This window comes from Hippichthys cyanospilos, chromosome 21 (assembly GCF_059441005.1).
Source record: "Hippichthys cyanospilos isolate Australia breed blue-spotted pipefish chromosome 21, RoL_Hcya_1.0, whole genome shotgun sequence".
In the NCBI taxonomy this organism is placed as follows: domain Eukaryota; kingdom Metazoa; phylum Chordata; class Actinopteri; order Syngnathiformes; family Syngnathidae; genus Hippichthys; species Hippichthys cyanospilos.
This window is the reverse complement of record NC_142389.1, coordinates 7582012-7605904: the sequence shown is the minus strand read 5'-3', so window position 1 is coordinate 7605904 and position 23893 is coordinate 7582012. Positions and strand designations below refer to the sequence as shown.

The 23893-nt window shown below is 40.1% G+C and overlaps 2 protein-coding genes across 2 annotated transcripts in view; both read right to left on the bottom strand.

The window, feature by feature from the left end:
- Window positions 1-2781: 2781 nt before the first annotated feature.
- Window positions 2782-6155, bottom strand: edn1 (endothelin 1). The gene is made up of 5 exons (XM_088404974.1): window positions 5928-6155; window positions 5677-5818; window positions 5072-5233; window positions 4785-4862; window positions 2782-3496 (listed from the first exon to the last, which is right to left on the bottom strand). Exons 1-5 carry the CDS (start codon window positions 5986-5988, stop codon window positions 3367-3369), a joined length of 573 nt encoding a protein of 190 aa, XP_088261100.1. The 5' UTR covers window positions 5989-6155; the 3' UTR covers window positions 2782-3366.
- Window positions 6156-9338: 3183 nt separating this feature from the next.
- hivep1 (HIVEP zinc finger 1) overlaps window positions 9339-23893 on the bottom strand; it is a 58193-nt gene continuing 43638 nt past the window's right edge. The window contains exons 4-9 of the mRNA XM_088404864.1: window positions 16158-21925; window positions 15950-16083; window positions 15694-15869; window positions 14421-14522; window positions 12193-12701; window positions 9339-10948 (exon numbers count right to left, since the gene is read on the bottom strand). Of these exons, the coding sequence (XP_088260990.1) occupies window positions 9935-10948; window positions 12193-12701; window positions 14421-14522; window positions 15694-15869; window positions 15950-16083; window positions 16158-21925 (7703 nt within the window). The 3' untranslated portion in view covers window positions 9339-9934. The remainder of the gene's footprint in view (window positions 10949-12192; window positions 12702-14420; window positions 14523-15693; window positions 15870-15949; window positions 16084-16157; window positions 21926-23893) is intronic.

Here is a 23893-nt window from a genome sequence, read left to right as displayed (position 1 = left end):
CGCAGAAACAGTATTTATCGCTAGCAGCCCCGGGCAGCGTGAGTCTAATTAGAATCCGTTTGCCACACGGCCTGCAGAGTTAAAAGTTTTCCACCAATTTGCACTGGTTGCCGCCTGCTGCCAGTTCAAACAATTTTGCGATGAGTGATGGGAGCGAATTCAGCCGCGCCGCCGTTTGAAGTGAACCCAAGAACAACTTGTATGACATTCACCGCACTACACGTAAAGAGGAAGAAATCTGGACGACTGATACAACCATCCTCCAACGTAAAGAAGAGGACTACTGCTAAAATATTTGCATCTAATTTATGTTTTTTTTTTCTTGATTTTCAAACTTTTATCTGCGGTGGGAAGTAACAGAGTAGAGATACTTCCGATATATTATATTATCACATTTTCCGCACTATATGGCGCGCCTAAAATTTTGTTCAATTTTTTTCCAAAAGATGACCGTGCGCCCTATACAATGCAACATCTGCGAGTTTTCATTTTTGGTGGATGAAAAATTAAAATGGCTGCCATGTAAATTTGTCAATTCCTACCTGTGCGTTTCAGTCATAGGCTATATGTATTTTTTACATTTTATATTTTTACAATTTTTATAAACAGTTTTTATAATGCCCTGTTTGAAATTTTGATATGCTATACATGCAACAATTTTGAAGCAATTTATATAGGGAGAAGATGCAAAAACGGCGAGGGGGGAGTGCAATTTTATAAAATACATTTTTAATGAATACACTGTTTTTAAATCAACAAAAAATATATTGTCATTATTGAAGTTTGACTGACTCATCTGATTGTTTTGCTGACATTCCCTTTAGCGTAGCTCATCTAGTGGATGCATAACTTAACTCCAGCTACGACTGTAGCTTCTATTCTATGCGCCTCATAATGTGGTGTTCCTTTATATGAAAACAGTTTTAAAGTAGAGTATGGAAAATACATTATCTGAATATTTATTCTTCTGACAGATTTTTACTTTGGCTACTTTTGAGAACAAATAGCTGTACCTTTGGCTCCTGCCGATAACTACATTGCATCAAAAATAAAAAAAATAAAAGACGTAAACAGAGAGCAGTAAGGTCAAATATCGACATGGATGAACCTGAACCAGGGCACGAACAACAATGATGCAACAGATTTTGAGAAGCAAAATATTCCCCATCAACAGCCTGATTAAAGAGAAGTGTTTGATGTTGTCGGCATCAGGAATGACTTGTCGTGACTGCGTTGGGTCTTGTGCCAGCATAGAAACCACAAACTCGTGGCGCTAAGAAATTATAATCTAAACAAATACATGAAATGTATTCTTTCATATCTTTTTTTTTAGGTCATTTAGTATTGTTGTTCAAAGTGGTTAACAATAAAAAAAATGTGTGTGTGTGTGTGTGTGTGTGTGTGTGTGTGTGTATATATATATATATATATATATATATATATATATATATATATATATATATATATATATATATATATATATATATATATATATATATATATTATATTTTATATTTATTTTTTTTTTTTTTTTGGTACATATCTGTAAATTGTTGTTTTGTAAATTGTTGATTTGTTGATGCACGTAAAATGAAGTGTATTTCAGATTTCCCACATCATGGGCGGTCAGTGAACACCTCGCCATGACTGAATGCGCTTTCTTTCTCCTTGCGTTACGTCTCGAGTTCTTTATACCATAAATACCCAAAGTTGTGCAGTATTCGTGTTTCACCAAGTTTATGATTGTGTTTATATGCCAAAAGAACACAATTAATAAATGAGTCAAAAGGAATACCTTTCATGTTCTCTTGTCCCTCTTAGATTAATCAGCTGGTGACATCATAACTTTTACATGATCCTCTCGGTTTTGGTAATATTTTTGTGCGTGAACATGGGTAAACTCGGACGTGGGTTCAGTCAGTTTGCTTCTTTTACTGAAAATAATGCCATGACAACCTCAGCTAACATGAGCTGAGCAGCTAGCAGCCACCTGACATCCACCTGCTTGCAAGTAAATTTTTGCAAGTAATTCTGCAAATATAAAAACACACATCCGTGCATCAAAACTGGCCTAGCGCCCGCAAATAGTTGGGGTCGGCACCAGGGAGCCAGCGACTTTAGTGAAGATAGGCGACTATAGAAAATGATTGAATGGATATCTAGATAAAAGTTGAAGGAGGTTGAGGTTCATTTAAAATAATACATGCAAGACCGTGTTTAAAAGGCGATTAAAGCGCCGCGGCCGTAAATTGGCCTTATCTGGAGCCGCGATCGGACCCGTGGTTCTCGGAGCCAGACGGGGAAAGCAGAATACCGTAAGAGTGACTCATGTTTTGATGACTCACGTCTCAACAGGTGCAAAAGCCAGAAAGGTGAGAAAGATGATCATCGGGGCAGAGTTAAGACTCAGAGGGGAGTAAAAACCTTTTCTTGCATGCATAAAAAAAAGTTTCATTAACAAGTCAGTGTTATGCAAAGATTTTAGCATGTGTTATGCTAGGTCTTGTTAGGAATCAGTAGCGGGTCAATTGGATTATGTTTATCGCAAGTTTAATAAGGCAAGTTGCAACTTGACGTCCGCTGGCGGTCAACAACATTATTCAACATTTTTTAGTTTATAATGAAATCTAAAATCACCATCACTGCTTTAATGTATGATTTAAATGATATGAATTATTGTAAATGTTATCTAGCGTTACATTTTTGTTGACGGTAGTTGCATTCTTGTGCTGCTGCACTGTATTGATAAACGCATTCAAAACAAAGACGAGTTGACTCGGATTTTAAATAAACACGTGCACGTTTATTCAAATATTTTGCCGTAATTTGGCATCTTGATGTCAAAACATTTCACAGAAATGACAACCCCTAATGCATAACCAATATGGCTTTCCAATAAAGGAAAAATATACAAATAAATATGACAATATAAAATACCTTACACACTGAGGATGAAAATACTTTTTTTTTAGGGAGAACTATTAAAATATTATTCCCAGGAGCTACAGTACTGCATAGAATACATAGGAGTGGTTCAAACAGAATTGTGTATTCCTGGCTACTGTTGGCATCCAACTTTTTGGGAATTATAATTATCCATAGATGGCATGATGAAAAAAAAAGTCTTGAAATGTGATGATGAAGAAAAAAAAAAAGATCTTGTCGTCAGCTTATCTTTTGGGATCTCAGCTCCTTGTCTCAGTTCTCTCTCTGCTTGGGATGCAATCAAGATGAAGGCGCTCACGTCGCCAACGCCGAGGTGGTCGTTGGCCTTATAAGGGCTTCACGTAGCATCCATGAGGTACTGCGTGCTCTACTGAAGGTTACGAAACATTTCCCCCTCCTCCTCCGCTTTGAAGGTCATTTTTAGGGGGTGGTCACCCACTCGGCCTGCCGCCTTCTCGCCCCGTGGCGGCGCATCCAATTTTTGAGAAGTAGCTGCGTTTTGCTCCCGGCTCTGAGCCAATGAGGCGTCACCCTTCTCTGATTGTTCACACTGCGCACAAAACGGAGACGGCAATTAGACATGTGAGACGCTCGTGTTTCAAATGATGGGAAATTTAAGCAACCGAGTTGTTAGTCACGTAATACCTAAAATGGAAAATGTCAAAAATGCACTGATGGGTAAATGCAGGAATCATTATTGCCCCATTATGAGCAGACACTTGAAAGCAGCATCAGTCATCGTGTAGATTCAACATAAAAGCGTCATTACCGCATAGTCATTTTTAATGTGCTGTCACAAAATAAAAAAGAAATCAAAATGTGCTAGGTAAAAAAGTGTGTTTTCCAGGGTTGTCAAGTTAACAGATTAATGGCGATTAATTAATTAGTCACAGCTGAAGCGTTAATTTTTAATCATATTAAATTCAAGTTTAATCTCTAACTTTATGCTTTCATATGATGATTACATCTTTTTTTATGCATCTGGCTTTTTGTGCTTGTATTGTTGGGAGTTGGAAAACAAAGGCCAATCATCTGTCATCGTGTTTGGCAAAAGCTGATAGGCTCATGCTGTGGGGAGAAGGAAGACGTGAAAATGGAAGAGCATGTGACAGCTGATGGATGTTAAATTTAACTTTTTAAAAAATGTCCCAACGGCACCTTTAAAGGCAAGAGGAAGCAGCTCAATTTTAGCTTACCACGTCAATGCAAAGCATTGTAGCCACAGCTAATTATAGCAACAAAGATGCTCATGTAGTGAGCCATAGCAAAGCTCTTTGCCAAACTAGGGTTTATATCAGAATTTTTTTAGTTGAGATTAAAAAGAAATTAATTCAAACAATGAATTACAAATCTTGCTTAAATAATCATTTTTAAACATCTCTTGACTGACTTTTGTCTTTAAGTCAGTGAGCACTCTTAAAAGTGTTCCACAGGAAAACATGAAATTATCAGATTTTTAACAAATAATGTTATTTTTCTCTTAGTAGGTAGAACGTATGTAATTGCAATATTCGATGTTTCTGATTTTTTGTGCGGTGAGAATTTTCACACTTAAATATATATACCTTGCCTCACTTGCTAAGGGTTAGGAATGAAGTATAAATATTGTTATGTGTTACTTTTGCAACTTTTTCAACCACTGCGCATGACAACAAAACAAAATCTTTGAATGATTGTCAGTCAAAATTTGAATTTCTTTTGAAGTTAAGTGTATTTCAAACCCTCCTCTTTTTTTAACTTAAGTAGAAAATTTCAATCATTATTTGTCCAATACTATAATGTGATTAGGTTTAACATCCATAAAATGTAAACCCCTTTGGAGTTGTGCTTATCCTGACCTTTTAGTCTCGCTCGTGTCAGCCTCCGGCTCGAGGCGCTCGGCAGAGTGGATTTCACTGTTTGCTGATGTCTCCTCCCTGCATAACAAAAAGACATGATGACTTACAATTATATCCTTTATTTACGTCTCAAACACATCGGTACATGCCGAAAAGGGATTTTTTTTTCCATCAAATTACCGCATGCTTACTGTAAATACTGGCATTATTTAAACACAGGTTAATGATACTGTATGCGGTTATGTATCATGTTAAAAGAGCTGTTATATAAGGTGCAAATAATCCACCTGAGGTTGCTATTGTCCAGCCTCTGGCAAAAATCAGTGCAGGTGAGGTCTCCCTGATGCAGGCAATGGCACCGGGAATGACTAATCTCGGTTGCCATGGCGACCTGGACCACCGAACGCCTTTTCCTGGGGGCATTGCCCAAACCGTAGGAGACGACGCGCCTGAAAAGGGACAAATGCAGATTTGAGATTTAGGTACCACTTTTAAATGTCAATACATTGACTGGAATTCAAGAACATGTACTCATTGCGTCCTCATTCCATACAAATGGGTAATGTTAAATATAGTACTAGGAAAAAAAAAAATTCCTGCACGGAAATGAATCAAATTAAGGCAATTGGACACTTCAAGACGTTTCAGTTTCAATCCAAAGGTCGTCTTTCACATTTAGAACTGAATATGTTTATTTTTTAAATAACAAATAAAACATTTGAAAAATGCATGAAAACATAAAATGAAAACTTGTTAAAACACCTTAAAACTACCACCAGTCTTATGTTTGCTCGGATTATCAGTCACCCGGGTTGGATCGAAAATTTAATGATAATAATATATATATTTAATAACATTTGGGGGGGCCTTTAAATGAAAATGAGACACTTACTCAGGTGTGTTGACCCAAATGATGTCCAAGTGGCAGAAATAAACGCACTCCTTGTCCAAGAAAGTGGCACACGAGCAGCGCTTCTTGCGCACATGGCGCACTTGTGAAATGGTGGCTGAGGCTTCAGTAGGCGCAGAAAATGCTGAAATTACAAATAATAATTAATACACCATTAAAACACTAGTTTTTGTATGAAAAAATAGCACAATTTGGCAGAGCTGAACGCCATGAATTCAATTTGTTGTCCTCACCTGTACTTAAAATCCAGGAGTGGATCACAGACAAAATGGAAAGTAAAATATAAATATCCATCAGTAAGCTTGAAAAAAGACGTAAAAATGGAAATAATCCAAGAGAGCGAAAAAATAAGTGCAGAATAAATTAACGAGCGTTCGTCCTTTGCAACAAAGTGTCAGAGAGCGTCTTTGAGAGGTGAGAACACAAGTTTGTGTTGTTGCTCGTGAATGTGGCCCCACATGTTCACTCTCGGCTTTATACAAGTGCTTCGCCACCCTCCTCCTCCTTCTCTTCTCCTTCCTCCTCCACCTCCTCCTCCGTACAGTTGTGTCCTCTGGCTTCCACTCAGACAAATGTTTGTGAGTTGATAAAAAAAAAAAAAAAAAGGCGGAGGGAGAAACGAATGCGACTTGACTTTCTTGCAACACTTGCAGTAGTTCACCAGAAGGTGGCAGTAAAATGCCTCCACTCGCTTATAAAAATTACTTTCATTCAATCCAAGTCATCAGTGAAAAAAAACACCATTCCGTCAGATTTATGAAATTGACTAATTTAAATTTAATTAATAATCCATTCATAAATAGCCTAACAAAATTCTCTTTTTTCACTCGACAGTAGAAAAAAAAAGAGAAGACGAAATGGAAGCCACTCATCAAATACTGTATATACATTCGAAACTATCAAGAAGCGTTTCGGTATTAAAAAATAAATTGAAATTAAATGGATACTTGACCAAAACTCGCTTTGCGAATGGTAACTGCTCCATTATTTTGCCATGTCTTAGTTACTGTGCCGAGACTTAAAGAAATAATTACCTAAGTTCGCTAATAACTATGAATAATAATAATAATAATAATAATAATAATAATAATAATAATAATAATAATAATGAAGCGCAACAAAAATAATTCATAAAGTTGGCCACCAAGAATGTACACTCTTACTTTTTCCAGTCAAAATTATTAAAATATTTAGGTATAATTAAATTTCAAACAGCACTGTTTACATATAAAACATTCACTGCTGTTGTTAGTTACTATTGTTATAGTATAATAATTACTGTTTCTTTTCTTGTCATGTTTAAATAAACACATTCATTCATTATTTCACCCATTCATCCATGATGTATTCTACATGTGCCTACTTTTTTTCCAAGGGTCAAAGTTACTGGGACATTTGTTGGTCTAATGAATGAATTTTTCTTATCATAGTGAGTTACAAACCTGTGAGTGTTTTGCATGTATAAAAATATTTGTGGTGACTGCTACTGTGATGAGCCATATCCTTATCAGAGAGCCTTCAAATCTAACATATGACCTCACCAGCAATTGCACAGAGACAAAAATAGAAAAGAGGGGTAATGTATTTTCCCAACCCACGCGCGGAGAAGATACTCAAGTGTGGATGGCACGAGTGGAAAATTGATTGCGCTCGTGTGTGTACTGTTTATGCACATGTGCTCATAGTAGGAAAGTTCAGTGTCAAGCATCTTGACAGGGTGAAGATTTGGGGCCCTAATCAGAGGTCGGCGTTCAGTTTCCACTGGCTTGTGGAACATTTTATGGTTCTGGATGAAGGAGCTGCCTGTCATACAAAAGTATTGGGACAGTAAGGGCTTTTAAATTTTTAGTAGACAAAATCACATTTGGCTTTGAAATGGAATGATGACTATATGACAAGAAAGCCGCATTTCATCTTAGTTCCATTACATTGATTTAAAATAACTGTATTGGGTAAAACCAAAAAGATGCAGATTGAATTCAGAATTTCAACTTTGTGACATTTATGACATAGTCTGTTGGTAAAAATTGGAACTAACCCAGCTTTCTCCACATTAGGGCTGCTTCTCACCATTATTTTGTATAATTGATAAAAATCTCAATTATTTTGTGGCTTAATCATTGGATTGAGTGAGAACATGCTTTTTTAATCCACCCCTTTATCCAAAGACAGAAAATTAAGTCAAACTGACAGTGCAGAAACCACACAAGCATAACAACATTATGACTCAGATCCATTGGGAAAATGACAAAAATATTATATTAAACACAAGAGCAGATATTTGCAATTGTCTTGTTGTAGAAAAAATGGACTGCTTTCACGAAAAACTGCAGAAATATGAAGATATTTACTGATCAGAGACTCAAATTTGAAAGATTTGGACAATTCTTAACTGTGCAAAATTTCTTAGCACTCATCATTCATTTCTTGTCGAGGAACGATGATGAACATTTTGTGCACCCAATTATCGCTAAAAGGCAAATGTCCATTAGTACCCCCCCCCCCCCCCCCCCATAAGAAACATATAAAAAAAAAAACCATGACTCTCAACCTTTCTGCAGAGATAATAATCCAGTATTTGTACCAGATCGCTTTTGATGCATTTTGCTCGTTGAACTTGACTTGTTCTGACCAACCAATCTGAGGACTGAAAAATGACAATAATTTCAAGTAATGAACTCACGGAATGAATTTTTAGACTCGAGGTCGTAAAAGCTCATGGCATTTTAGAACATCTGGGAGAGACCGCCAACGTAGCTGCACTACCAATATTGATCGCTAGATGTCTCTGTTCACTATGCCTTCGCCTTTTCTCTGCATCGAACGCTCGGGGAGGCGGCGGTGTGTCGAGGGTCCTCTCGCGCGAGTGTTGATGCATGAGTCACCTTGTGAATGGGCTGCAACACTTGCTGATCACTGCGAAGATGCTTGGAACAAGGGCGAGATTTTCCTCATTCAGTCCAAATTGCCATTTCCGCTACCGGTCCTCAGAGGGTCCTCCACTATGACTTCAGCCACTGTGGTCAAATAATTAACTCAATTTAGTATTCCACCAAGTGCCATTCACGAGATTAACAAAAGGTGAGTTTAAAATTAAGTGTGTTTTAATGGGAGAGTGAGAGGAACACGAGGTCGTTCACTGTTACATAAATAACAATGGATATTACACTAGCGTCGAATAAGGAAATGCAGTTTTGTTTAACATAGGGATCATAGTGCTTACTCGGCCTATTTGGCTGATTGTCATAATTTGTAAAGTTGTTTGTTGAAAATGACTTGTTCTTGACCTTTTTGTGGAGAATTTAAGACCTCATTCTCCAAAAGGGAGAATTACCCTGCAGAACATTAGAAAAACAAACAGTTATTTCAGTTGCTTGTTAGATTTGGACCCTAGAAACACATACACATATAAATACTACATTTTTCTGAATAAATAAAGGCAATTATATTGCTAGAGTGTACAAGAGGAGTTCTGACAGGTAAAATGATGAACAATGTTTGGTCTGTGACGTAATCTAGATGAAAATTAAATTAGGGACTCCCATTTATCTGTTCCATGTGTACAGTAGACTACTAAATGATCATATGTATGATCTATTAAATCTTTTCATAATATAACATTCAAACCACAGCACACCATTGGAGCGTTTGTAAACAAATCTTTACTCATACAGTTCAGAATATTGATACAGCAAAGTAAAGCTACCATAATGCACATACCGATGAACCAAGAATGTCTGAATGGGCACTAAATGGATTATAATAAATAGTTGAACACAACATTTGTACACATAAACATTGCCCCATAATCCATAGAAATGTACATATACCAGTACAACAATAATAATTCAATAAATTTACGAATGAAAAAAAAAAAAGATATCAGCTTCTAACTTGGTATATATATGTATATATGAACACAAGCAACTACTGAATTTATTTGGAATTATGTACAGGTTCCTAAACAAGAAACTCCATAAAAGGCACAATTGTCTATACAACATGTACAAAAAATTTTTTAGGGAGCTGACAGAAAAAAAAAAAAGTATTGGTCATCATTACAATTGTCATATGATTGCACATACAATGTGAATGTCAGCATCTGTGCTTTGAAAGGTGATTTGTACAGAAACAAACCCCTGAAGAAGTGTTTTCAGTCTTAAAGTGACTAAAATGACATAGAAAAATCAACAAAGGAGGGCGTTTGGTTCGGGAGGGTGGAGGTGGGGGGCGGGGCTTCTCAGGTGGCGATAACCAGTCTGTCTTCATCATCACTCGAAACCTCGTTATAGTCATCGATGACCTTCTGCCAGCTGGACACGGGAACTGCTTTTTTAGGTACGTCGTCACCTCCTTGCTTCGGGGATGTCGCGCTATGCGATGGGGGACTTGGTGGGGTTGCATGCTGCCGTGGGGATTTCTCAGTTTCTACCTTCTCCAAAGCCTGCGAGAGCTCTTTCAGTTCTGGAGAGGTGCTGACTGGCAGAGGGGCCGGCCGGGGAGCGGCCGGGCAAGCTGGGGGAATTTCCGTTTGAGATGATTCAGGGCTCCCTTGCCTGTCGGGCGTCCAAGGTAGAGGACTGCGGGTTGGCAGCGGGCTCAGGGAGGGAATGATGGCAGGCAGGGCGATGTTGACGATCTGCAGGCCCGGCATGTGCGTCTGGGTGCTGGTGCTGCTTTGGGAGGTGGGGCTGGCAGCCAGAACCTGCAGGGCGACCCCTTGCTGGGGAAGCATCTGGCCCGTATTGGTCAGGCCCATTAGGCTGAGTGTCTCCAAACCGACGGGCTGCACCGTCTGACCCTGCAAGTCGCTCACTTGACCTATAGGGAAGCAGGGTACCACATTGCTGATCGGTTCCTGGATCACAAGCGGTTGGGTCTGCAAGTTGTCCGGGCGGGGCGAAGAGCTGGGGGCGTTGGACGGGCTGGCGTTTCTGTGGATGACGCTCACGGCCGGGATGGTGAGCTGAACAGGACCGGCCTGAATTGGCACAAAGGTGGAATAAGCCGCCAGGCCGGCAGGTACCAGTTGGATGCCCCCGACGGGAAGCATACTGTAGGGGGAGCGGAAAGGTTGCTGAGAGTGCAGAGGCAGGTGACTGAAGAGGTGGGTCTGAGTCTCCCGTCTCGGGGCTTGAGAAGGACCTTGTAGGGGAGCGTGCGTAGGACTTTGGCTGATAGACGTCTGTGTGCTTTGGTCAACTGGTATGCCGCACTCGCTTTTTGCCAAAGGATGAACGGCAGAAGACGGTTCCTATAAAGACAAATAAAGAAAAATAACAAAATGCCATTTTCAGCAGTAAAAAGTTAATATTTTGTCAATGTTTTGTTTTCTTCTATGCTGCTTGTATGCATTTGTGTGTATGCATCATGCTAGCATCAAGCTAGTGAACGTTCCATTGATACATTTAACCTGTAATGTTTTTGTTGAACATTTCATATTTTTGTATTTAAATAAATACAATTTAATTGGATACTTAACTTAATAAGTCACTTTTAGCAGTAAAAAGTAAAAACTTTGTCAATACTTTGTTTTCTTGCAAGCTGCTTCTGTGTCAGTGTATGTATTGAGCTAGTATCAAGCTATTGAAGTCAGAAGAAAAATAAATATACTTTGCTGTTTGGTTGAACATTTTGGTCTTTAAATAAACAACTTTAAAGGGAACATACCATATTTATCCATTTTCAGCAGTAAAAAATGAAATATTTTAATTGTATGCATTGTATGTGTGCATTATTCCAGTGAATTTTGATTTGAGAAATTGATATGATTGATTTGTTTAAATATTTTGCTGTTGAAATATACATTAGCAGGTAAAGTACATGTTTCCTTTTATTAGAAGGAACGTCCAAGTAAGTCATTTTACATCCAAAAATTGTGACAATTTTCTCTTATTTCTTGACAGCAAACAAATGAGGTCTAAAGAAATACTTTTACAACGTTTTAAAACGTTTGTTAATACATGAAAATGTGTTTAAAGCATGTGAGAGGGGAAAGCTTAAAAAAATGTTTTTTTTACCGAATTTACATGTAACGAGAATTCTAGTTTTGTGGTTCCTTTGGAGGGATGGGCAGTGTGAAAAACACAAAGATTACGATGGAAAGAAATGAGTCAAAGCTGTTTTGAGTTTGTCACACACTGTTTACATAGCTGAGGTATCTATTGGCATCTTGCCTACACGGCTTGTGGTAGAAACAGAGGCGTGATCAGGGTTTACCATTCCAAACCGCACAATGGAAAAATCAACCAAACAAGGAAGTGCTTGGTGGAACTGAGGTTCAAAATAAGGGCATGAAGATTTGCAAACAACCACGTCTACCTTTTAATCAACTTACCTGCCATCTCCCTTATAAGCAGTTCCTATCAGTTAGCATTTCTTGAGGCTAAAACTATGGTTGTCCAGAAAACTCGACATAACTAAAATGATCATTCAAACATTTAGTTAGGGTTAGGGAGTTAGTTAGGGATTAGTTAGTTAGGGATGCAAGGGCCTTACCTGGCACGGTCTAAAGCCCGTCCCGGTCGCCGGCGGACTTAGGGGAACGTCGCAGTCAGGGTAGTCGATGGACATCTGCCTGCACGGTGATACGGGGCTCATCATGTGCACCGACTCCGTGTCGGAGAAATTGGACTCGGTGGCGGCGGGGGGCAAAGTGCTACAAAGGGGCGTCGAGCTCGGGCAGTAGCCAGAGATTGAGTACTGCTTAGTCAGCGACAAAGGGTTCATGATGAGGACAGAGTCCGACGCGTGGGGTTCGGGAGCCGGCGGCTGCGCCAGGGAGCTGATTGACATCTGAGCCAGGAGGGCGCTCGGGGGGACCTCGGTCTCCTTAGACGGAATATGCTGCGGGCTGGCGGACACGGAAGGGTTTGTGGACAGGCCGGACTCGGCTTGGCTGTCCTCCTCTTCCTCGTCGTTGTCTTCATTCTCTTCCTCATCGGGGCCGTCGGAGTCGTCGCCGTCTGAATCTTGCCGGTCGGCGCTACTCACTTGACTGCGATCTCCTGCGGATCCAAAAGTATGGTTGTCACACTGAATCAGAAGATGCAAACAGACCGAATTGGGTCCAGAAATGTCTGATTCTACTTTTTGGCTAATACATTTAACCCAAAAAGTTGGCTGAAATGTATAACCCTATTGGGTTGTTTAGGTTAGTTTTTTAATCTATCTTATTGGTAAATATATGACTTAGTACACTAAAAATATCCATCCATTCATCCATCCATCCTATCAGGTCAAAAAACACCATACAAATTGGGTCAAAATGGACTATCCAATTTTTTGGGTAAAATGAATAAAGTTATTTGTTGTGTGTATGTGTTGGTGTCTTTTGGATCTTTTTTTTTGACCAAACTGTTTTTAAAGTGTAAAAGAATAATACAGGCTAAGAAAAAACTATGCTCAAAAACATTAAAAAAGACGCATTCATAAACACAAAAAATAACGCAAATAGGGTCATAATGGATTTTTTATATTTTTTTAAGAATTTACAAAGTTTGGTTTTGATATATTGGATTATTTTCGATCCAACTGTTGTTGGAGTTTAGGGTTTTTATTTAACCCAATTTGGTTGGGGGGGGGGTTACCTCGAAAAGTTGTGTCAAATGACTAATCTAATTTGCAAATCCCAGAGATGGTGTTCTTTATTTTTCTTTTATTTTAAACATGTTTGTGTTCATTATTTAACCCAAATGAAATGAAAAAACAAATAATTTCTCACACTTAAAAACAATTCTCAAAAATAACACAAATTAGGTCAGAAATGGACTGACCCATTTTTTGGGGTAAAATGAATAACTAAAATGATGGGTTGGTCCTCAGTGGATCTTATTCTGGTTATTCTATATACAACTGTTATGGCATGACATTATTTGCTTGGTGAGAGGGTCAATAAATTAATTAAAATTTGTGTTAGTCCCCTTTTGACCCTATTTAGGTCATTTTTGATCCAATGTTTTTTTTGGATGTCTATTATTTATTCCACCCAGTTTTTTGAGTTATTAACTTACATTAAAAAAAAAAGGGTCAAATGAGGAATCCAGGAACCTCCGGATTGACCGAATTTGGGTTAGTTTATGACCAAACTGTTTTTGTTAAACAAAACAACCTAGAAAGTTCAAATTATTACATCACAACACCATTTTTTTTCAGGTTGTTTTGTTGGTTATATAAATAACCCCCAAAGTTGGATGAAACGAATCACCCAAAAGTTTGGGTCGCTCCCTTTTTGACCCGACTGTTTTTAAAATGTGTTGTAAGTCAGTTATTAAAAATATTTCCTTGTAGGTTTATTTTAATGAAACACACTCGTAAGAGAATAAATCAGTGTTGCATTGCGCTGCGGCAGCAGTGGAGTTTTCCCCTCAGACCATCATACACCTCTAAGCTCCAGCACTTGCAGAGGTGGAAAAACAAATACAGTATGCTCTTGGAGACTGGGACCATAGAATGCTTTCAGGCAGCTTGTCTCCCTTTTTTTTCCCTTCCTAAAATTAGACGCAGCAATTTCCTCTTTGTAAATGTTGTGCTTGCCGCCCACATGCACTTGGAGTTAACAGAGGATGAAGCTGCATTTAGAATTTCTAATTAGACCACAGCAAAGCTCAATGACATAGCAACGGAGCACCAGTAACAGACTTTTTTTTTTTTCTTCCTGCTTCTTGTACAATTGAAAGCAGAACAAATAAACGGGGGTCCAATTCATGGTTTGAAATCGATTGTACCTGAATCTTCCGCATCTTGATCTTCGGTGAGTCCATTGGGTACCCCCATCTCCGTGCATTTCTTACTGTGGGCCTTGGACTTCATATGCTTGGTGAGATTTCCTGCACGGAGCAGAAAGGTGTTAAGGGTGGGTAGCAGTTGAACTTTATCAGCGGATACACTTACATAAGACAAGAGTCTCTGGGCAAGCTGCATGTAAAGGGTGAGTAACTGATAAAGACATTTTTAAATTAACGTGGGTTGTTCTGACAAAGTACTGTTCCACAGTGTTGCGTGGGAAGTAGGCAAGTTTGATAACGAATGGTGAATCACACTATCTTCATTTAAGGGATGATGAAACATCACTTGTAACATCACTCAATAGAGGAATGGAACAACAATGCTTTAAACAACCACACAATACATCGAGTCCCTACCTTTATTATTTGTTTTGCACTTTGCTATTAGAACGTTTAAAGTACTGTCATTCAAAACCTGGTACGGATTAGTAAACTATGCATGCAGTTTAGTAACTGTGGGTAGATTACCAAACTGTGGGTACAAATGAGTAAACTGTGGGTACAGATCAGTACTATGTGTAAGAATGAGTAGCTGTGGGTACAGATGAGTAAGATCTGGGTACAAATTAGTAAACCGGGGGTACAGATGAATTAATATGGGTGCTGATTACTAAATTATGGGTATAGATTAATAAACTGTTGGGACAGATTAGTAAACTTTATTTACAAATGAGTAAACTATGGGTAGAGATGAATAAATGTGGGTAGAGATGATTCACCTATGAGTAACTTTGGGTACAGATAACAAAATTGTAGCTACAGATTAGTAAACTGTGGGTACAGATGACTTTACTAGGTACTGATTAGTAAACTGTGGGTAGAGACTCCAAAAATGTGGTTATCAAATAATAAACTGTGGGTACAAATGAGTAAATTGTGGGTGCGAATTAGTACACTATGGTTACAGATTACTTCAAGGGTAAGGATGACTAAAATATGGGTACATGTTTTTAACTATGTACACATTACTAAAATGTGTTTATAGCATAATAAACTGTGGGTACAGATTAGTAAACCAGAAATACAGATTTGTAAACTGTGGATACAGATGAACAAATTATATATTTAAAAAAAGTTTTTTCCTCATACAATGTCATGGGAAGGGCTCGGTAGCAAAAGAAATGCAACGTAATACTTTTGGAAAGCTGACTGCATGAAAAAAGACATTGTGGTTTTGTGCCTTTAAATACTGGAAAGCACCTAACATTCTCACCTTTGGTCTTGAAGGAGAAGTTGCAGTGGATGCAGTGATACGGCCGAACATCAGAGTGGGTGCGAATATGTTTGCGCAACATGCTGGGTTTCTTACAACGGATCCCACATTCCTCACAGATGTATTTACCGCGCCCTCGCCCACGAACATAAACATACTCTTCATTGGATTTGTACCTGTGGGGTTGCGACAGATGAGGGGAGCTCGAGATAAAAGACAATGCAGTATTTCGTACTTTACAAGTTAAAAAACATACCCGCCATCAAAGATTTTGATTCGTCTCGGCTCTGTTTTCGGTGCCAGCTCCTTGTCTGACTCATTGCTTGAATGACTTTCTGTTTGCACTTTACTTCTGCCTTCAACCGATTTGGTCTTCTGGGTCACCGGCACCTGTGAAGGTACGCGATTATTTTTTTGTATAGCAAAGCAGTAAAAAATAACCCAAAAAGAAAATGTTTTCTTACTCTTGGCATCACATCTTTCAGCTTGCCAGAGTATGACAAGATATCCGATTTTCCAGATGTTTTTATAGCCGAAGTGTAGTGAATTGTCTTTGAGCTCTGTTTGGAGTCGAGGAGAGACATGACCACCTTTGTGGGCAACCCAAGCGGGTTTGGATTGTTTGGGTTCACTGTCCATGCGGCATATGCTGAAGTTTTCAAGTCAGTCTGTAGAGTGTGAAGCGGTTTCCTCCTCATCAAGAAGCACCATGTGAAAGTGGTAGTGGTCTTCAGGCTGGGGAAAGACAGGCGATGACTGTCTTTGGTGTTAACCACAGAAACAGATGTGGGCAGTTTTACTTGACCGCCATAGAAACTTGATGGTCTTATGGACGATTTGACGGGATTCCACCGATGTTCTTCCACTTTCACTTGAGGCTTCAGTGAGTTACCGGCGGGCATTGAGACACCCTGGCGATCGGGCAAAGTAGCGGTGAGGGCAGGGTGAGGCTCTTCGGGAATAACCGTCCTTGTGTTTTTCTCCAGACCGGTACTGTCGGGTGACATTGGCTTCACTTCATCAAGATCCTTCTCGGTGTCTGTTTTAACTTGAGGCAAAGGAGGGGCCTCTGTCTCAATTGGACTGTCAACCGGTTCGGTGGTACACACCTGCCTAACGAGCGTTAGTTTCCGTTGTCTGGTCACTTCCGCCAAAGTGGAATTGAGATAATTGACTGATCTGCCATCGGTTAGGCACGCCACGCCGTTTTCGTCCTTGGCACGTTTTTGGTGCTTTTCCATGTAAATATCCAAACTGTTGGCGGGTGACAGCATTCTTTTACTCGAAGCGATGGGCTCCTGTTGCGGGCAAAGACTTACCGACGCAAGCTTCTGTGTGCAATGTAAAGAACCCAGAGTTGACAGCCTTTCACCGGTTTTATTGTGAGGACTAACATTTTGAGTCCGATCCTTTTTTACAGCATGATTTTCAGCATCTCCAACATGAAGGGTTGGAAGCGTATTTTTGCTGGCGACAGAGGGAGCAGTGTGCATCTGCTCGTGAGTTATTAAAATCTGCGGCAACGGAATTCCTCCCGTCTGGGCCTGAATGTTTGAGTCTCTTTGCTGTTCAACGGCCAAAACGCCAGACTTTTTCTCAACATCTGAATAATGACTGGGCTGATTATGGTAGGCATCTTGGAGTACATCTGAGGATTTTGAAACACTCAAAACTGGATTGGAAACAGGCATTGTTAAAACTGGTAAACATATCGGAGATTCCTGTGTACCGGCGAATGAATATGATTGACTTGGCCTTTGTGTGGGACATAGCAATTGGTATTTAGGCACAAGACATTTAGTGTCTTCCGAGTCCGACTTGTTTAGGGCCTTTTCACTTCCGACTAAAATTTGGCTCACAGGTTGCAGTACTTTATGGCACACTTGAACTCTGGACGTTTGATGCCAAGGGTGGGGAAGGCCATAGACTTGGGGCTGCTGTGTTGGGCTCCCCAGATGGATACTTTGGACTGTTGGTTCATTTCTTTGTAGGGTTAATTCTGGGGATTGGATGATGAATGGATGTGAAACAGTAATTCTATTGACAGTTTGAATTTGGGATCTGTTTTGGTTTACAGTGTTTATATTTGTGATTGGAGCTTTGTCAAGGTTTAGGACTGCTTTCCGAACAGACTGCTGATGATCCGGGCAGATCTTTAGAGACATTTGGCGAACTAATGGGCCCCTTCTCCTTTCAATAAGTGGAACCTGGGCACCTTGGGAATTTGGTCCACTTTTTGGATGACCGACTGGCGATTGACCTCTTCTGGGAGTGACATTGCCACAGTCGAAAGATTTGCTACGGTAGTCACATGAAATTTCCACTGAGAGTTGAGTACAAGTGATCTGTTCAGATGCCGCACGCCTCATTACGCTCGGGACACCGAGCGTGCTGAAGACTTTTGGCGGACCTTGTGGCTCTGGAATTTTGTTGACAGACTCAGTTCCTGAAGGACTCTCTGATCTTAATGATTCTTCTCTGTCAAAAGAGGTTGAAATGCTGGAACAATGTGAGAGAGTACTGTCTCTGCTCAGGCTTCGTGAGAGGCTGGACTCAAAGCTTGATTCACCTGAGGAGTGGTCCATTTGAGCAAGGCGAATTCTTTTCTTTTTTGGTGGAAGTTTCTCCGCTGGTAGCTTTGACAAACTTTCACTTCTTTGTGGCCAGCTGAATTGATCGGCAGGCTTTTCTGCCTGCTCAGAAGGCTGCGTTTCATGTTCCCTGTCAGGCTCTTCGGTGACCAAAATTTCAGGAACCTGGATGTTGTTTTGACGAACTAGACGGCACTGTTGTGGAGGAGTGGAAGGGTCTTCAGATACAGCGACAGTAGTACCAGCGCATTGCTCCATTCTTTGATTCCCGGAATCAGCTTCCGTTGTCTTGTTCGGTAACTTTTCAAGGTAGACGTCGCCTGCTGCTACATCTGCTTTGGATTTGGGGGGATCTTTTTCTCTGATGTCCAAAGGAGAACTTCTATCTGTGGATTCAGTCTCAAAAGAACTGGGTCTGCTGAGTGAGTTAGTGTGTCTAATGACTGAAGTACCACTGCTTTGTCTCTGTATTTCAGCTTTTGCGGAGGAGCTGATCTGAGTCTCTCGAATCGGGGACAGTCTTGAATCTGAAGCGATTGATCCCCGTGCGATGAGTTGAATTTGAGGTAGTTTCGACTGATTGTTTTTGGGTTGTACGTCGACCATGACATTATGCGGGGGAAAAGTTTGATTCCCAAAGTTTGTCAGTAACTGACATGAATCAAAACTAACTGAACAAGGTGGATTTGTGTCAGTCGGCGATTGGTCATCCTCATCTCCGACACTTTTCATTTTCCTTCTCTTTCTGAATGATATCTGTTGGTCAATTATTCCCGGGCCACCCGCTGATCTAGAAACAAGATTTGTTTGCATGTTGACACGAAAGACATCTTGATCTGTCTCTTTACCAACAAGAGGCTTGCTTTTTGGCCCATGAAGTTCCGAGCAGTAAAACTTCTTGTGCGTTTCAAAATTCTCTAATTTGCGGTACCGTTTTCGACAAGTTTCACACTCATACATTGTGCCTTTATTTTGCTGAAGCTTTCTTTGCCTTTCCTGGCTGTGCTCAAACGATCGACTCCTTTGCATGAGTTCCGTGCTAATATTTGCGACATGATATCCGTCATCCATAGAACGAACAGTAGGAAGTCTGTGCCCCTCACTGGTTGAAAAATCCTCCACTGCAGCTTGCCTGACCAAGGTTCGAGAATGTATTGCTGGATTGGGGGTCGTTGGTGCAGATGAAAACACGTCATCGTTAATGACTGAGGTTTTCTCATCAAATGAATGACAAATTCGCAAAGGGTGGGGCAGGTGGGCAATATTGAGAGGAAAAGCAGAGTGTCCTGGGGTAGTCGGCATAGAGTTACTCCTTGTTATTGGCAAGCAATCCATTGGCGTGTATTGAGAAGGTACAGAGAGAAGAAAAACTGGCTTTGATTTGTCCGTGGGAGTGAATGGGGACTTGGGGATGTCTGAACTTGAACTTGACCTTCTTCCGATTGGTTTAAGGTCGAACTGAAAGGAATCTTTAAATATGTAGGATTTGGGAGAGTCTATGCTCCCCCTCCTTGACAGAGATGTCCTCCTTGGTTTAACGCTGTCCAGTTGCTTGTTGTCTACCACTGCCTCGTTATCAGATATCAGCTTAGAAATTCTTTCTTCAAGAGAAAGGGCTTTTGTTTCTAACGGGGGTCGCATTTGTCCCTCTTTTGCTTGTGACCTCTGCTCTACTGCTACATGCATTACCGTTGAAACAACAGGAGGAATATTAGAGCTATCCTTTTTGAATATGTCAATTTCAGCCGGTGGCGTTATCTTTACAAACGGACTTGGTGGGCTCATTGCCTGATCAGCACTTTCAGATCGAGAGAAATAGCCGGAATCGGTACTTCCCAAACTACGAGGACTGAGTAGACACTTAGCCTGTTGCTGTTGAGAAAAGTCTGTTGCTTGTTGCCTCTGAAGTTGAGCATGGCCACTTAAAAGTGGTGACTTGCACTGTTGGTCTTCATCTTCACTCACAGTATCCAGTGAGGGACTTGTTCCAACCACCTCTTTCAGAGAGGACAGGACCGTGATGTTTGATCTCAAGTTGACATTTGGAAACTCTCGTTGCCGTTGCGAAGCGGCTTGTTCAGGTGCGGCACCTGTAACTCGAGGGCTATCTGCCCTCAGAGGTGAAACATTGACCGGGTACACAACAACTTTTGGGAGCACGGCTGTCACTTTGGGCTCGTGACCTCTTTGCGCGAGGGCTGGTTTCACCGATTCCAACATAGGCCGCGAGTCCATTTCGGCATAGTTTGCTTGGGTTGTACCAGTGCCCTGGAGACTATTTTCTGACAAGGCTGCTGCACTGCTTTGCGATGAGTCCGGGTCCAAATCGACAGTGCTTCCGTCGTCGTCGCTGTCTCCGCTCTCCTCCACCTCTGAATGTGTTCCGAGGGCTTTGTCAGAATCTTGTGAGAGCAGCGCACCTCCCGATTCAGAACGTGTAATGAGACCGAGTTTTATCGCGTGAGCGTGTGATTTCTTGTGCTTGTACAAGTTGCTCTTAGTTTTGAAAGAAAAACCACAAGTTACACAAGGGTATGGTCTTTCTCCTGTGTGAGACCTGATATGTTTGAGCAGCACACTGGGTTTGGCACATGCCCGGTTGCAGTACTCGCAAACATATTTTCCCGGCTTCTTGGGCTTTTGGTCTTTGGAAACCTGCTCGGACCCAAAATTCATTACGGTTGTAATCTGAACATGATTGTTTCCTGGTGTAACCGGGACCTGAATGGTGCTGGGCACACTTGCTGAGAGCGACTGGCAGGTGTGCACGATTGGAGGCTGGCTTTTTGGCAAAGCATTTGAGCCTGAGGGGGCCGGTGCATGAGTTATAGTAGGCAGTCCAGGATTAAAACTCATGTGAAGGCTTGGCTTTTCTGGATTCGATACAACAGGAATAAAATGTTGATTTGCAAACGATAGCGACTGCAAGCGGTCACCCTGTGTAGATGACTGTACACTTTCCTGTAATGGTGCCGCGATGCCAATAAAATTACCCTGTTTGTCAATATAATATGTCTGCATGGGGGTTGATTGAGTATGAAGACCAATATTAACAGCTGGCATGTTTGATAATTCAGTCGTGGCTTGAGCTGGACGGGTGGAAGTTTGTTTTGCAGTGGCTGTGACTTGGAAGGTCTTTGTCCTCTCAGTAAGTGACAGCATGTCAGGCTCCATCGCCTTCAGTAGGACATCAATCGGAGCGCTGCTGTGGTAAGGATCCTTCTCAAAGCTGCAGGCTTGGGTGTTGCTGTCCTTGGGTTGTGCCACCTCTAGAGCACCTTCTTCATCATCACTGGTTGTCTTGTGCGACGGCAGCGTAGACTTGGTTTCTTCTTGTTTTAGCCTTTCATGGTCACTCAAAGATTCCCCTTTGCCAGGGCATGGTTCAGCAGGTTGAGCATCCTGTGACGATCTTTTCTCACGCAGTGATGTTGAAGGATTATGGGAAGGACTGTTGGAAGCAGAGGAGCAAGGTATTTTTTCCCCGGGGCTTCCTCCTTCATCAGTTCCAGGAGTTTTCAACTGCAGCGGTTTCTTCACGGGTGATTTGGGGATTTTCTTTTGCTTGTTCTCTGAAACAACCTTTTTCCTCTTCAAGCCTTTGATATTGTCTTCATTTCGTCGACTGCTTTCAGATATACCTGAAGACAAATAGAAAACAAAATATTCCTTTTTTTTTTTTTGTCAATCGCCAAAATAATGCACAACTATCCTTTCATCCATGCATTTTCTGTAGGTCATCATGACCTGGAATGTATCCCAACAGCAAACTAAAGACCACAACTGAGACTGTGTGAATGTGACTGAGGGGAAAGGGTTAAGGGTTAACCCTAACCTAACCTTTCATTAAAAAAAAAAAAACAACATAAAATCATCTTTTGTTTACACGTTTTAACTTACTTTATTTTTGTCTTTTGAGAGCTTTCCAAAATAAGGCACTACGTGATGAGACAAAAAATTTACAAACGTAAACGTATAAATGGCAGAGCTCTGCAAACCGTTGCTATGGCTACAAACCTTAAAATGATAAATGTCTTGCCAAAAATGCGGAAGCCGAATGGTGGGAGTTCCATTAACAACCAATATGTTGACGGTTTGCCCGGCTCTGACGGTATTACTATAGTTAATCTAAATTAGGGCTCTCAATATTTGTATCAATGAGTTATTAATTAACCGTTTAATAACACCAATATATTTCCATTAGATAAGATAATCTATAGGGCCTGACAAATCAATCGACCAGCCGATTATGGCACATCAAACACTGGCCACAAAAATAATTGTCCAAACACCCAATACAATTATTTTCATTTTTTAATGTTATGTACTCCAACATTTGGTGCAGTTTTATACAAGTAACACCAGTGACATAATTGATTTCACATAAATCTATTGCATAACATTTAAGCTAAATCCTTAAAACTGTCACGACAATTGTTGATGAGGTCAAAACATCTTTTGATGGTCAAAACATTTGTAGATGAAGTCAAACAAAAGCAAATCTTGTTATGGGCAATGGTTAAGTGAGCAATGAAAAGTAGTGCAAGGAAAAAACATTTATATCACTAATTTAAGCACAATAGTCTTAATATTTTTTAAAAAAACTAAAAAAATCTAACTATATAATACAACATAAATTAAGCATAGATTTGTTAAATATGGCACCCATTGAATTTACAGTGGAAGAAATGAATGAATGTGCTTATTATTAATTGCGCGATACAATGCATTCTGTGAAGCATTTTTTATTTTATTTTTATGTTTTTTTTTTTTTGTTTTTTTTTTTATAGTACACTACGACTGTTGATCCCTGATATTCACGGGAAGGAGGTACCAGGCTGAAAATCCACCTATTGGAAAACTTTGGGAGGAAATAATTGTATTAATTATGAGTTAAATTTAATTAAATGGGACAATTAATAGGTAATCCGTGTTTTTTTTTTTTTTCCAAAAAACGTCATTGGCATCAAACAATCCTTATCAGTCAAGTCTACTGATTTGTAAACGTATCTTTTAATAAGAGTCTTTTAAAGACAAAACAATGTATTTGCTCTTAATCATAAGTTACTAGAATTTACACAGTTACCGTAAACATATACATTACATGGAGTCTATATTAGTTTGTGAAAACTATTTACAGAACAGTAACACAATTGCTACAAGTTATAACATATATAGCCACAATACATACGCATTTAAGTTGACAATACAGTGCACCACAGTATACCACAAATCCAAAACTGTGTATCAGAAATTATAATTGTATTTTGTTGAAGCCAATGATTGTAAAATTGCCATAATTACCATTCTAATGTTAACATCCATCAACAAAAATGGGAGTGTAATGGGAGTTTCCGTTTTTGCGGATAATTGTGCATTTGATGTAAAAGCAAATGGGTACATATGTTTGACATTTCATGCTAAAAAGCCAGTCGAAAAGCTTGTGGCTGTCTTTTGAACTTTCACAATTCCTTTCGCAACAGCGTTTTGCCACACTTAGTTTGCCGTCCTTTTTCAAATTATTACAAGAGCCACACCTGCAGAAATCCGCATGGTGGTCCATTTATCATTTGATGGCTTTGAACAAGTGACTCAGGACATGTTACATA